Source organism: Ranitomeya imitator, chromosome 7, assembly GCF_032444005.1.
Source record: "Ranitomeya imitator isolate aRanImi1 chromosome 7, aRanImi1.pri, whole genome shotgun sequence".
Classification (NCBI taxonomy): Eukaryota; Metazoa; Chordata; class Amphibia; order Anura; family Dendrobatidae; genus Ranitomeya; species Ranitomeya imitator.
This window is the reverse complement of record NC_091288.1, coordinates 31,718,744-31,735,253: the sequence shown is the minus strand read 5'-3', so window position 1 is coordinate 31,735,253 and position 16,510 is coordinate 31,718,744. Positions and strand designations below refer to the sequence as shown.

Here is a 16,510-nt window from a genome sequence, read left to right as displayed (position 1 = left end):
AATAAAAGGCTGACCATGTAACTCCTCGACAGAACATTGACACTTTTACATAGCCGGTTTCAAGACACGTTTTGTCCTTCAGTTTTATACAGTACAATTTATTTATTTGCTCCAGTTCTTTGAAAAGGTCATGATTCAAAATATATTTTACAGGAGATGGGAATACATAATATAGCCTTTGGCTCACACCTCTTAAGGTGGCCATACACATTAGGTGAATGATAGTTGAAGCCACTAATTTCATCAATAATCTAATGCGTATGGTGGTGCCCTGAAACTTCTGTGATGCAGGTTCTCCTTGAAAAGGAGAGAGCATGTTTGATTTCAACCTTTGTTCTTACAAGTGATAAGCCACCACCAAAGTTATCTGGTGGAAAAGAAGGATCACGCATTTTGTACATCAAAATTCCCAATCTTTTGGTAGTGACTTATCAAACATAAGAATAAAGGACTGGGTACGTAAAGAATCCAACATGATCAATCCGTCTTGAGACACCTTTTTGAGGTGGCTTATCACCAGTGAGAACAAAAGTGTCTGCCAATGCCTTAGTTCCACTAATATGTGCATGATCAACAAGACTTGTGTTGAGAATGGGGAGCGTTTGTCAAAAAGTTATATCATGTGTATAGCCATCTTTTCTCTAAGATTATTGATTTCTAAATTGTGATTAATGACTCTCCTCCTCCTCCGCATTTGCTGGAAGCTGAAAATGTTTGGTAAAATGATTTGTAGAATTCGTTCTAACATCTCTCTTGCTGCTTAGGGCTGGATGTGCCCGGAGCTCGATTCTGAGAGGGAAGACTTGGTTTATCACGAGCATAAACCTCTTGCCAAATGGCATAAGGAACACGACGGAGATCACACAGGAGACGAAGGACGCAATTCATGTGCTATAGAACGGAAGAGTGACAACCCTCTAGATATAGCTGTAACCAGGCTGACTGACTTGGAGAGGAACATTGAGAGAAGGTATCTGAAGAGCCCCTTAAGTACCACCATTCAGATCAAACTGGATAATGTGGGCACAGTTACTGTCCCTGCTCCTGCACCATCTATTAGTGGTGATGGTGACGGGTAGGTCATTGAAATTAATACATATATATATAACCAATAACTGTGTTTCTTTGCTCGGTGGAGCTTGTTATTTCCTGCCTGTTTTTTTTTCTATAGCTTTTCCTGTGTCTTTTTACAATCGTGTGATCCTGCATGGTGCTGTTGTACTGTACGTCAATAATCCCGCAAAGTCAAAGCTTAGCCTATACCTTACTCGTATATGATTATCACTACGTTTCTCAGCTTACAGTCAACCTGTGCTCTACATTTGATTCATTTGCTTTAATGTTGCATATATTGTTTTTTTTTTATCTGTTTTGTCACTGCCTGGCTTTCTACGTGATTGTTACTTATGTGCGTTCGGAGGGAAGTCAGTTTGTCTCATGTATTTTTTTTTTATTACCAATTGTCACTTCTGCAGGACTGAAGATGACATTGCCCCAGGGTTGAAGATCTGGAGGAAAGCGCTGTCAGAGGCGCGGAGCGCTGCACAAGTATCACTCTGCATTCAGCAGCTGCAGAAATCTATCGCTTGGGAGAAATCCATCATGAAAGTTGTAAGTTATTGGCCAAACTTCTTCCTAAGATCTTACCTCTATCTCCATTTGTAGCTGTGACACACGGCGATCTTTGGTCAAGCGACCTACGTCGTGGCCATAGTCGCCGTGTAGACCTAGCCTAGGGGGAATGCAACTATTTCTGAATTCAGAAGATGCTGACCTGTCCAACCTTAGTATAAATGGTGAGCAGAAAAAATATATTATTAAGGCTTAGAATCTCCCGTGTGAGTTTTTGTATAATCACATGTGCTTTAAGTTACAGCTAGTTGATATGTTTTGACCTGTCTTAGCAGATTAACAGATATAAATGTGCGCATGGTCCTATTTTATTATAATTTGTCTTACATGTCTTGCAGTACTGCCAATTATGTCGTAAAGGGGACAACGAGGAATTGCTGCTTTTGTGTGACGGTTGTGACAAAGGATGTCACACCTACTGCCATCGGCCCAAAATCACTGCGATTCCAGAAGGCGACTGGTTCTGCCCTGCCTGTATTGCTAAGGTAAGACCCAATTTCTTACACATTGACTCATGGCCTACCTGAAATAGTGGATACACTGTGTTGCTACAGATTTAGCTGTCCTCCAGAGTATTCTCCATTTCCAACCACTGATGAAGCCTGAGAGGCGAAACTAGTTTGCAGAACCAGGAAAATAAGCAAAAGTCTTTTTCAGGTGGGTTCGCACCGAAAACCTTCAGAAAATGCTCAAAAGGATGAACATAAGCATTCCTATATTACAAAGGCTTGCATTTGATATGTTACGTCTTTTGAGCGATCAAACATGCCAAATGGTGAAAAGAAGTGAGCAGACCATTCTTCAGGCATTTTCCACTTGGAGGACACCCTGTACGTTACATAGAAGGCAATGAGAAAGCTCAATAAAATGCAGACAGCCACAACTGACAAAAAAGCACTTCTCTTGACCTATTATTCTTTACATTACTTTGTCACATAGGCGCAGAACCCACAACGTGCTAAAGTCATTTCTAGTTTTAGCGGATATTTATGTTATTTGTATTTCTATCATAGGCAAGTGGTCATACTTTAAAAATGAAGAAGGCCAATCTAAAAGTGAAGAAGAATTCAGAAGCGAAGAAAGGCAAGAAAGTATCCGCAGACGCCGAAGATGAAGACCCAACTGTAGCAACTGGAGGCTCGAGCAAAAAAGGCAGCAAGGACTCCAAAAAAAGAAAATCGGATGAAAATAATGCGAGCCCCGCAAAACAAGAAAGTTCTCCAGCGTCCAAGAAACCTAAATCCTCCACCAAGGATGACTCAAAGGATCTGGCTCTTTGTAGGTAAGAAATGTTATGTCTTCTCCCAGACACGTGATTGAGTCTCCTTCGAAGAAGTGAAATGTACGAGGGAACCATTATTGGTAAGGCAGAGAAAGATATTGCAGGTGGTTCTGATATAAATATGAGAACTAGTTTTAATCTGTGAAACTGCAAATAGTTAATAGTTTTTGGGGAGCTGTATACTGTCTCCGTGGCAATTTTTTTTCTTTTAAAAGGAATGAAAACGTTAAAAAGGTTTTCCGATGAACAATATACATAATGCATTTATAGGAAACCCAGGCGATGCCAAGGACAGTGGTCTTAAAGTCCTGTGAGAATGGCGTATTAAAAAGCATGCGGGACCACCGCTCTATTCACTTGTGATACATGGGAGTGGTAGTGCGCATGTGTGACCACCTTCCCCATAGACAGTGAAAGCAGCAGTATACATGCCCTCAAAATTCACAAGTGACAGACAACCCTCGTTTGAGGAGGTCTCAGTGGTTGGACCCTCAATGATCATAATATATATATAATGTTATCCTATAAGTGATAAAAGTTGGTAGCTATAACCCATCATGTGGATTAGGCCCCTCTGGATTAACAGAAGCCCAAAGTGTCCTACTGCCATCAGGACAGTGCATTAGTCCTTGTACATGTGTCACCTGCTGATGTCTGCCATCAGGACAGTGCGTTAGTCCTTGTACATGTGTCACCTTCTGACGTCTTATTCTTGCAGCATAATCTTGTCGGAGATGGAGTCTCATGCGGACGCCTGGCCTTTTTTGCTTCCTGTTAACTTGAAACTTGTACCTGGTTACAAAAAAGTCATCAAGAAACCTATGGACTTTGCAACCATCAGAGAAAAGCTGAGCAATGGCCAGTAAGTACTGTGCAACCATACACAAGGAGTGCACGTCACCAAGTACTATAAAGCCTATTCCTACACTGCACCCAACTCTTGCCCTGACACGCTTTAATTGAAGACACGGGATGAGCCGCTGCATGTTCTGATCCAAGTTCCTACCACAATACCCAGCCCAGTCTCCGGACCTGTGACCTGAACTAACAGCATCCCAGACATATATGATGCTGTTCGTCCATGTCATGAAGCCTACGGTCATACGTCAACTTGCGGCCATAATAAAGGCGAGAAAATAAAGGCTCTAAACAGCCATTTGAATTACCCAATCTGTAAGTGTGTATTCACATGGTGCAGAGACCCGCACCATTTCTGTACCATGGCAAAAATTCGACATTGCCTAGATTGGATGCAATTGTTGAAAACGTAAATGTTTCCATTCACTGACAGTCAGGGGTGTATCACAGTGGGTGCAAAGATTGCAGCTGCAACCAGGCCCAGTTGCCTAGGGGGGCACAAAAGGTTCCTTTGGATAGTATAAGAAAAAGAATACCCATAGTTTCGGGCCCTGTTAAAGATTTAGCATTAGGGCTTTAGAGGTTCAAGTTATATCCAGGCTGACCACAAGTAGAGGAATTACAACACACAGGCCCCAAATTGTCAAAACGATTACATCAGAATTTTGGCATAAATCACTTTGAAAAGTCGCCAATTTTTTGGCACAGCGTGCATTTGCACAGTAATTTTGCGACTTTTGAGAATTTCACGCTAGTTCTAATTGGACGGAGCTAAAGTGGAACAGGGGCCTGACAGCACAGCTCGTTGTATTCCTGACAATCAGTGGTGTTCCCGACACCAGAAATCTAGTAGTGACGTGCGCCTCGCCACGAATCCTTGTCAGATGCTCCTGATTCATTAAGAGCCACGCACCTATTAATCAACCAGGAGCGTCTGACTCCTACACACCCCCTCATCAAGACCCGCATGAACGTCGCTGGTCTTGATGAATTGGAGCCACCGTGCTTCAAGCCCTCGAAGGGATTGTCTGGTCTTAGGCTACAAGTCTGAAGTCACTATGTGACTGCAGACTTGTGAGTCCTCACCTTGTGCACAGTGTACTCTGTGAGGGTTCTCTGGTGACGGCAGCAGGCAGTCATGTGGCCACAAGTATGTGATATGCATACTCCTTAGTCACATTCTGACTAGACATGTCCAGCCTCGCTCAATATACTTACATTGAGTGAGGCCACACACGTCTAGTCGGCATGTGACCACCAGTATGCAAATGGTATAATTGAGGCCAAGCGCCTGGCGCTCCCAGAGCTGGCGAATCCTTACAGCGCATAGTGCGCGCGATGTGAAGATTCACAAGTCTGCAGTCACATATAGTGACTTCAGACTTTTAGCTTAAGGCCAGACAACCCCTTTGAGTTGAAAATTCAGGAAAACCTACAACTACCTTTTGACTTGTAGTAATAATATATTTAATTATTTTGCAGATACCCCAATTTTGAGGCTTTCGCTCTGGACGTCAGACTTGTCTTTAACAACTGTGAAACATTTAACGAAGACGACTCTGAAATAGGTAGAGCTGGACACAAAATGAGGATACATTTTGAAAAAAGATGGACAGAAATTTTCAACATGAGTTGAAACCATTCGACGATACTTTATCCTGATAACCGCAAGACCAGCAATGTGAACGATCACTACACCCACAAGATATCGAGACTATGGAAGACCGAGGCGTCATCAACACAAGTCTTAGGTTACAACATCAGTCCTACGATGACCATAACCCTTTTTTATTTTTGTTCTACTGTGTTTGCGTGTGTGCGCTTTATCAACTACTACTGTACTTGTAGTCCAGAGAGCGTACACTCAAGTCAAAACCTTAAAAAAAAAAAAAAGGGTGTCCTAGTGCAATAGGTAATAAAAGGTTTCAAAACGCACTGATTCTTCATCCGCCAGAGCTGTACTGAGGAAATGGTAACCCATTCCTTTTTCAATAAATATCTATTTTTTATTGTTTAATATTATTATTTTTGTTATTTTTTATTACTTTGTAGCTTACTGTTAGTGAATGTATTTAATTTTATGAATTATTTATGATTAAACAGACCGAATCTTCGTTTTCTGTGAAAAGGAAGACTAGATTAAAAAATAATTAAAAAAATAAATAAATAAAAAAAAATATTGCTTTAAATCTTGAAAATACAAGAATGTTAAGAAATAAAACAAAAAAAAAATAATAAAACAAAATAAAAAATATATAAAAAAACAAAAAACAAGCCAAGTAAAACTGTTTACACGGAAGTGCTGAAACGGCACCGAAACGGAACTTTACTGTAAAGTTACAAGTACATTTATATAAATATACGTTGCTGCATCACTCATATAGATAAATTGTATTTCAAGATGGTGAAGACAAACTGAGAACTATGTATATATACTGTTCACAATTGTTTATATTACGTCTTGTTATATCTGTATGATGTGTACATATTGTTTGCGGGCAATGATCGGCATCGGCAATGATGTCGGTTTTAGAAGGATTGTAGCATTATTATTTTAGTTAGGCGAATAATAACCTATAACCTGTACAGTATCCTCTATCAACACTGTGGCGTCTCCCTAACATTGGTAGTGCCTGCCTTCAAAAACAGGGTGTAGGGGATATGATATTGTGGTTTGTTTCTTTTTGTTTGTTTGTTTTTCTTTTTAACATTATTTTATTATTTTTTTTTTCTATTCTAATTTTATTTTATTTTCCATTTTTGTTAGATCATTCAAAGCCAAGTAGGCCTGAAAAAAAAAAAAAAGTATAATCATTTGTATCCATGTGAAATTAAACGTGTGACGAATTTCCTACGCACAGTATTTTTTCATAGATGCATTTCCCGTCATCCGCCTCGCCACTGAAATGATGATCATAAAAGAAAAAAAAATGAATAATAATTACAATAACAGACATTTGTAACCACTGTGTTTTATCTACTGTGTGGTATGGTGGCCCCGTCGGAGGCAAGGAGATCAGACATTTTTTGTACCAATTGTACTTGAAGTTGTTTTATTTAAAGACAAAAAATGTTGTGAAAAGGGTAGTTTTTTCACTAGTTTGTGTGGCACGGATACAATAAACGACTGTTTTGCAATACCTGTGGTGTTTTTTTTTTCGTGTGTTTTTGAAGCCTGTGTCCATAGCGGCCTTTATTCTTACTAAAAGGGGAACTGTCATTTGTCTTAAATATGTAATTGCATTCAGGGGTGAACCTAGCCATTCTGCTGCCTGAGGCCAACTTCAAAACGGTGCGCCACCCATCACACGCACATACAAGAACCACACAGAAGAATCCAGAACAAGGATCATTAATGGCAATGGCAGGCCTGGCACAAACATACAGACACACAATGATGGCTGGCAGAGCGGTGGTCCTGTGGGCCGACACAGTCCTGCATCCTTATAGCCCAGGAGGCAGCACTGATTGCCAACCTATTATCTATGGCATACGCCTACAAAACTCTGGGCAGCTCCAATGTGGCGGCTGCCTGGCACTGACCAGTCAGACATGTCCACCATGAAGACACAAAAGAGCACAGTGAGGTCAAAAATACTCTGTTGTAAAAAAAAAAATCACAGTAATAAGCAAGTGCTAGTCAAAAGATGGAAAAAAACAGGGTATTTAGTTGATACTTTTTTTGCAAAAAAAATGTATGCTAAGCTGCTCCACCAATCTTCACGGTATACCCATATAGAGCAGTCCTATCTAATGTATATAATCCCTATCTGATGTATTTAAAACCTGATCATCTGTATAGTACCTGTATAAGCAGGGTTCAGAGAGGGAATATCCATGTGGACCTGCTGGATGGAACAGCTTTGATGCAAATGACCCACAGAGGAGTGGTGAACTCCTCAGTCTTGTAGAAACAAGAGAACAATTATAGAACCAGAAACACATGGGCTACTTGCACATTGAACAAGTCTGTAGAAACCTGTTCACACCACCAAGAAACTTGAAGACACAAAAGAGCACAGTGAGGTCAAAAATACTCTGTTGTAAAAAAAATCACAGTAATAAGCAAGTGCTAGTCAAAAGATGGAAAAAAAACAGGGTATTTAGTTGATACGTTTTTTGCAAAAAAATGTATGTCCACCATGCAGCCCCATCCACACACCACATGCAACAACCTGGAGTCTGAGCATCAACAAGCAGCACTAAGCTGGTAAAATGGCGCGTCTTCCCCAATAGACCATGCCTCCTTCTCCCAAAACGCTTAGCCAATCACAGGCACCACACACGGGGCTGTCCGGAGCTAATAGCAGGGGCCTTCCTATTGGGTTTAGCAAGGGACAGGGGCTGGCTGGCAAATTTTAGCCTGGGGGCAAGCACACAGCAGTGGCCCATGAGTAGCGGCCCGTCGTTAAAAAGGTCCGATCTTAAGCTACAAGTCTAAAGTCACTATATGTAAATGCTCACATCATGTGCGCTGTGCGCTGGTGGTGGGAGCAGGCAGTTATGTGATATGTATATTCCTAGCCACATTACAACTAGACCGTTTCCGGCCTTGATCAATACAGGTGTGTTAAGTGAGGCCGAGCAAGGCTAGTTGTCATGTATGCAAATCACATACCTGCGGTCACACGCCCGCTGAATGACCGCAGCACTGCGAGCAATGTGAGGATTCACGAGTCTGCAGTCACAGAGTGACTTGTAACTTAAAACTGGACAACCCCTTTAACATGTTTACCTCCGGCTGCTTCATAGCCTATACTCCTACTACTGTATCGCCTGTCTGACAACGGCTCAATGAAAAAGCTGACCGTACTCGGATCAGCTCAGATGAGCGTTTTTATTGATCAGACAAATCACATATTTTTAGGCTGTGTGCACACGATGCAGATTTACTGCGGATCCGTAGCGTTTTTTTCCACGCAGAAACGCTGCAGATCCGTAAAGTGATTTACAGTACAATGTAAATCAATAGGAAGGAAAAAAAAATGCTGTGCTAATGGCCCGGAAAATTCCGCATGAAGAAACGCTGCGGAACAAAAGAAGTAGCATGTCACTTCTTTTGTGCGGATCTGCAGCGTTTCTGCACCCTCCCATTATAGAAATCCACAGTGGAAAAAAACGCATGAAATCCACACAAAATCCGCAACAAAAACGCACAAAATCCGCGTCAAATCTGCACCTGCGTTTTCTGCCAGGAGATGCGGATTTTGTGCAGAAAATTCTGCACCCCATTCCGCAACGTGTGCACATAGCCTTATAAACTGGATACACATTTTCAGAAATGTAGTAAAGCAAAGTATGTTATGGTTCTCATCATTACCTAGGATTTTTTTTTTTTTGCAATGCTCTATACTGGTCACACCTGGACCTGCCTACAGAACCTCAGATATCACATATGGAACCATATAATTTTCAGTTTTAACATAGCCATGAAGCACATTATGGTTTGCTACATCTGTACATGAGAACCAGTAGTAGAATGAAGTGACAGAACCCTCAGTAGATAAATTCACCAGCAGAACCTCTATCTGTAGACAAATTCACCACCAGAACCCCCATCTGTAGACAAATTCAGCGCCAGAAACGCCGACAAGTAGATAAGTGCAGCAACAGAACCACCATCAGTAGGTGAATGCAGCGACACTCAGTGTATGAGAGTGTGTGTGTGTGTGTGTGTGTATGAGGGAGTGTGTGTATGACTGTGTATATGAGGGAGTGTGTGTATGATTGTATGTGTGTATGATTGTGTGTATGACTGTGTATATGAGGGATTGTGTGTATATGAGGGAGTGTACAGGTCCTTCTAAAAAAATTAGCATATAGTGTTAAATTTCATTATTTACCATAATGTAATGATTACAATTAAACTTTCATATATTATAGATTCATTATCCACCAACTGAAATTTGTCAGGTCTTTTATTGTTTTAATACTGATGATTTTGGCATACAACTCCTGATAACCCAAAAAACCTGTCTCAATAAATTAGCATATCAAGAAAAGGTTCTCTAAACGACCTATTACCCTAATCTTCGGAATCAACTAATTAACTCTAAACACATGCAAAAGATACCTGAGGCTTTTATAAACTCCCTGCCTGGTTCATTACTCAAAACCCCCATCATGGGTAAGACTAGCGACCTGACAGATGTCAAGAAGGCCATCATTGACACCCTCAAGCAAGAGGGTAAGACCCAGAAAGAAATTTCTCAACAAATAGGCTGTTCCCAGAGTGCTGTATCAAGGCACCTCAATGGTAAGTCTGTTGGAAGGAAACAATGTGGCAGAAAACGCTGTACAACGAGAAGAGGAGACCGGACCCTGAGGAAGATTGTGGAGAAGGACCGATTCCAGACCTTGGGGAACCTGAGGAAGCAGTGGACTGAGTCTGGTGTGGAAACATCCAGAGCCACCGTGCACAGGCGTGTGCAGGAAATGGGCTACAGGTGCCGCATTCCCCAGGTAAAGCCACTTTTGAACCATAAACAGCGGCAGAGGCGCCTGACCTGGGCTACAGAGAAGCAGCACTGGACTGTTGCTAAGTGGTCCCAAGTACTTTTTTCTGATGAAAGCAAATTTTGCATGTCATTCGGAAATCAAGGTGCCAGAGTCTGGAGGAAGACTGGGGAGAAGGAAATGCCAAAATGCCTGAAGTCCAGTGTCAAGTACCCACAGTCAGTGATGGTGTGGGGTGCCATGTCAGCTGCTGGTGTTGGTCCACTGTGTTTCATCAAGGGCAGGGTCAATGCAGCTAGCTATCAGGAGATTTTGGAGCACTTCATGCTTCCATCGGCTGAAATGCTTTATGGAGATGAAGATTTCATTTTTCAGCACGACCTGGCACCTGCTCACAGTGCCAAAACCACTGGTAAATGGTTTACTGACCATGGTATTACTGTGCTCAATTGGCCTGCCAACTCTCCTGACCTGAACCCCATAGAGAATCTGTGGGATATTGTGAAGAGAAAGTTGAGAGACGCAAGACCCAACACTCTGGATGAGCTTAAGGCCGCTATTGAAGCATCCTGGGCCTCCATAACATCTCAGCAGTGTCACAGGCTGATTGCCTCCATGCCACGCTGCATTGAAGCAGTCATTTCTGCCAAAGGATTCCCGACCAAGTATTGAGTGCGTAACTGAACATTATTATTTGATGGTTTTTTTGTTTGTTATTAAAAAACACTTTTATTTGATTGGATGGGTGAAATATGCTAATTTATTGAGACAGGTTTTTTGGGTTATCAGGAGTTGTATGCCAAAATCATCAGTATTAAAACAATAAAAGACCTGACAAATTTCAGTTGGTGGATAATGAATCTATAATATATGAAAGTCTAATTGTAATCATTACATTATGGTAAATAATGAAATTTAACACTATATGCTAATTTTTTGAGAAGGACCTGTATGTATGATTGTGTGTATATGAGGGTGTGTGTGTGTCTGAGTGTGTGTATGTATGAGTGTGCATATACACACTCATACACACACACACACACACACTCATAAACACATTCATACACACTCATACACACACACACTTATACACACACATGCACACCCACTCATACACACACACGCTCATACACACTCATACATACACTCACACACTCACTAATACACACACATACACACACTCTCATACGCACACTCATACACACACACTTATACACACATACACACTCACACACACTCATACTCACTCATACACGCGCATACACACACACTCATGCACACACTCATACATACACTCACACTCATACGCACTTATACACATACTCACTCCTACACACACACTCCTACACACATTCACTCATACACATTCATACACACACACACTCTCATACACACACATTCATACACACACACTCATACATACACACATACGCACATATACACACACTCATACACACTCTTTCATACACTCATACACACACACTCATACAGACACACACATTCATACACAAACACTCATACACACTCTCATTTATACACACACATACACTCACACACATACATACAGTCACTCATACACGCACTGTCATACACACTCTCATATACACACTCTCATACACACATTCACTGATACACATTCACTCATACACACACTCATACACTTACACACTCTCATACACATACATTCATACACACACACACTCATACACACACTCTCATTCATACACATACATTCACTCACACATTCATACAACCTCATACACACTCGCTCATACACACACTCGCTCATACACATACACTTCATACACACATTCATTCATAAACACTCACACACTCATAAGCACACTTATACACACACTCACTCATACACACTCATTCATACACACACACACTCATACACACACACTCATACACACATTTACTCATGCACACTCACACACTTGATTGTAGGAGCAGGTCACCAAGTTATCTGACTGCAGGGGGCGGCGCCGTGCTACCGCCCCCTGTCGACCGCCGCCTGAGGCAAAGTGCTCAACTGGCCTCATTATAGGTGCACCCCTGACCGTGTTACCTGGTGTAAATGCTGCCGTTCTCCTGAATCCAACATTGTTTTTCTTTTGTTCCTGCTCCTCTCTGTTCCTGAAGGCCTTGTCTTCCCTGTGTATAAACCTAGTCTTGTTATCTAAGTGGGCGTGGTCCTTAAGATCACATGCAGATCACATTAACAATTCATGAAACTGGACATTGCTGGGGGTTGTCTGTGATCCTCTCTGAGTGAAACAAGGGTCAATAAATAAGATCTAAGTAGATCAAGTGAATTTAAAGACACATCAGATCAAAGACAAAAAATACACATCATGTCTCAAGATAAATAAGCTCTATGTAAAAGAAGCCAGAGATGATCATATTTACCCAGAGTTGTTATTATTATTTATATAGCACCATTGATTCCATGGTGCCGTACATGAGAAGGGGTTACATACAAGTTACAGATATCACTTAGGGTACCGTCACACAGTGGCACTTTTGTCGCTACGACGGTACGATTCGTGACGTTCCAGCAATATCGTTACGATATCGCTGTGTCTGACACGCAGCAGCGATCAGGGACCCTGCTGAGAATCGTACGTCGTAGCAGATCGTTTGGAACATTCTTTCGTCGCTGGATCTCCCGCTGTCATCGCTAGATCGGTGTGTGTGACACCGATCCAGCGATGCGTTCGCTTGTAACCAGGGTAAACATCGGGTTACTAAGCGCGGCCCTGCGCTTAGTAACCCGATGTTTACCCGGGGACCTCGGCATCGTTGGTCGCTGGAGAGCTGTCTGTGTGACAGCTCTCCAGCGACCACACAACGACTTACCAACGATCACGGCCAGGTCTTATCGCTGGTGGTGATCGTTGGTAAATCGTATAGTGTGACGGTACCCTTACAGTAAACTAACAATGACAGACTGATACAGAGGGGCGAGGACCCTGCCCTTGCGGGCTTACATTCAACAGGATTATGGGGAAGGAGACAGTAGGTTGAGGGTTACAGGAGCTCTGGTGTTGGTGAGGCGGTAGCTTCGGTAGTGATGAGGAGGCAGTGGAGTCAGTTCAGGCTGTAGGCTTTCCTGAAGAGGTGGGTTCTCAGGTTCCATCTGAAGGATCCGAATGTGTTTGATAGTTGTACGTGTTGGGGCAAAGAATTCCAGAGGATGGGGGATATTCGGGAGAAGTCTTGGAGGCTGTTGGGTGAGGGGCGAATAAGTATGGAGGAGAGAAGAAGGTCTTGGGAGGACCAGAGATCACGTGAGGGGAGATATCGGGAGATTAGTTCAGAGATATATGGAGGAGACAGGTTATGGATGGGTTTGTAGGTCAGTATTAGTAATTTGAACTGGATACGCTGAGGGAATGGGAGCCAGTGAAGAGATTTGCAGAGGAGTAGCGAGGAGAGAGATGAATTAGTTGGGCAGCAGAGTTGGACTGGAGAGGTGCAAGGGTGTTACCAGGGAGGCCACAGAAAAGGATGTTGCAGTAGTCAAGGCGGGAGATGATTAGGGCATGCACAAGCATTTTAGTAGATTTACGGTTGAGGAAAGGATGGATTCTGGAGATATTTTTGAGCTGGAGGCGACAGGAGGTGGAAAGAGCTTGGATGTGCGGTTTAAAGGACAGGGCAGAGTCAAAGGTTACCTTTGAGGGAGCGGACTTCCGGTACGGGGAGAGCGTGATGTCGTTAATTGCGATAGATAGGTCAGGTAAGGAAGATCTATGGGATGGAGGAAAGATGATGAGTTCAGATTTGTCCACATTGAGTTTGAGGAAGCGAGAGGAGAAGAAGGAGGATGGACAGCAGAGAGGTGACGTCTGGGCCAGAGAGGTAGATCTGAGTGCCATCAGCATAAAGGTGGTACTGGAATCCATGGGACTTTATGAGTTGTCCCAGGCCAAGTGAATAGATTGAGAAGAGTAGGGGTCCTAGAACAGAGCCTTGAGGGACACCAACAGCGAGAGGGTGGGATGAGGAGGTAGTATGGGAGTGGGAGACGCTGAATGTGCGGATGGAAAGGTATGAGGAGATCCAGAGTTCAAAAACAATCCAGTGTACCCCATGACGCGCGTTTCGATGGATATCTTCCTCAGAAGGGGTATACAATATACAATTGCATTGCAAGAAGTTTTAGCTCCCAGTATGTCTTTAACAATGGTAAGGAGATAGTAGGATTTATTGTTACCAGCCATCATCAAGAGGGTGGACCATACAGTAACCACTGTACTCATGAGGTGCAAACAGTAGCCCTATTAAATAATTAAGGTACTTCTTAACTTTTGGGAGATATCCTATGTTTTAGCTCCATTAACACTGAGCACATTGGTGTGGGTGTGAGATCCCTACTGATTGCTCAAAAGATCTCTTAGAAGTGCACAGATTAGCAGACGAGATTATGACTTTCTGCTGCATCCGCTCTGCTTGCACTTTTCTAAAAGATATTTTCAACTGTGGTTGGGGTTCTGAGGACCAAAATTATTAGACATAACATACAAAAATCTCACCAAAGTTTTGTTACTTTTTGAGGTGCATTTACAATGCTGCCAATAATCGGAAACCGAATGGTCTATCTAAGCAGGCTGTCAACCACCCGACGCACAAGCAAAATGTTCATTTGTACCTTGAAATCATTTTCAACTTACCTAAAGGGAGTCTGTCACCCCAAAATGTCAATTAAACTGCATAAACATTTATATAGGCGACATAGCCCCTACAAAAAAAAAACATGTACAGTTTAGCTTAAAGGGGTTGTGAGGTCTGGAATGAAAATATGCAGTCACTGAGTGTGACTGCAGACTAGCGAGTGCTCCCAGGGCACGCAATGTGGCAGTGGGCGCGTACTGATACCAGGTTCCTGCGTGCCTGTGGCCGCCACATGATGCCCCAGAAGAGTGGCAAGCAAATTGCTTCAATAGGGAGGAGATGGCCTTGTGATATGCGCACGCTGTCTGCTCATTCACCCATCCTCTTTACTGAAGCCGTTCAAAGGGCAGCCAAAAAGACCAGAACCAGGTGTCAGAACAAGCCTGCAGCCACATTGTATGCACCCACACTGACAACTGGAGCCCGCTGCTGCGCTCGTCCAGTGTCGGTGTGCAAGCACAGAATCCCAAGCTGATGTTAGACAACATTCACCTTTACACACCGAGCGCTGTCATAACATACATAGTAACATAGTTAGTAAGGCCGAAAAAAGACATTTGTCCATCCAGTTCAGCCTATATTCCATCATAATAAATCCCCAGATCTACGTCCTTCTACAGAACCTAATAATTGTATGATACAATATTGTTCTGCTCCAGGAAGACATCCAGGCCTCTCTTGAACCCCTCGACTGAGTTCGCCATCACCACCTCCTCAGGCAAGCAATTCCAGATTCTCACTGCCCTAACAGTAAAGAATCCTCTTCTATGTTGGTGGAAAAACCTTCTCTCCTCCAGACGCAAAGAATGCCCCCTTGTGCCCGTCAATAAAGACAAAAGACTGGTTGTAATATATAAATAGGATGGCGTAACGGTGCACCAACGCATAGGCCACGCCAAGTGTGCACTAAAGCGCCCTAATTTGCATAATAAATAAAAGTAGATTTTACTGCAAATATTAAAGAAGTGTAGTGTAATGTCTGTGTGATAATATACTCACTCCATAATGACTTCACATCCACGGCTCGTCTCTGCAGACCTCCATCTCCTCCGGTCTTCTCCCACACATCGCGACATTGTGCCCTTAAAAATAAGATTCATTACAATGTTCCTGAATAAACATGCTATCATGCTATGCTGTGCCCCTAAATAAATAATTGCTTATCACTCTGCAAAGAAATATTCCCCTACACTGTCCCTCTACAGTATATGGCCTCCACGCTATCTTCTCCTATAAAATATTCCCACCACACATCCCCTGTATGTACTATGGCCACCACATTGTCCGCCCTTGTGTGCTATAACCGTCACATTGACCCCTTATAAACTACAACGCCGCACTGTCCTCTCTTATAAATTATACTCACCCACCACACCCTCAATTATGAACTATGACCTCCCCACTGCCCCCACATCGTGCTGCCCACTCTTCTCAATGTCCCATTCATGCTGTCCCTGCGCTATACGGAGCCCTTATGCTGCCCCTTCTCCATAATAAGACCCTAACATTGCCTCCTCCTCATACTGCGACCCCTTCACACTGCCCCACTTTTCATACTGAGCCCTCTACGCTGCCCTTCTCCATACTGCACCCTCCATGCTG

At 42.8% G+C, this 16,510-nt stretch overlaps 1 protein-coding gene across 17 annotated transcripts in view; it reads left to right on the top strand.

The window, feature by feature from the left end:
* Window positions 1-6,912, top strand: part of BAZ2B (bromodomain adjacent to zinc finger domain 2B) — a 361,802-nt gene extending 354,890 nt beyond the window's left edge. For 13 of the 17 annotated variants that reach the window (XM_069733005.1, XM_069733004.1, XM_069733003.1 and 10 more), the window contains 6 exons: window positions 765-1,075; window positions 1,476-1,611; window positions 1,971-2,117; window positions 2,646-2,914; window positions 3,633-3,776; window positions 5,255-6,912. In XM_069733005.1, coding sequence (XP_069589106.1) covers window positions 765-1,075; window positions 1,476-1,611; window positions 1,971-2,117; window positions 2,646-2,914; window positions 3,633-3,776; window positions 5,255-5,408 — 1,161 coding nt within the window. In that variant the 3' untranslated portion in view covers window positions 5,409-6,912. The remainder of the gene's footprint in view (window positions 1-764; window positions 1,076-1,475; window positions 1,612-1,970; window positions 2,118-2,645; window positions 2,915-3,632; window positions 3,777-5,254) is intronic. The other 4 variants (XM_069733011.1, XM_069733015.1, XM_069733016.1 and 1 more) reach the window with 1 other exon arrangement.
* The last annotated feature ends 9,598 nt before the right edge of the window (window positions 6,913-16,510 follow it).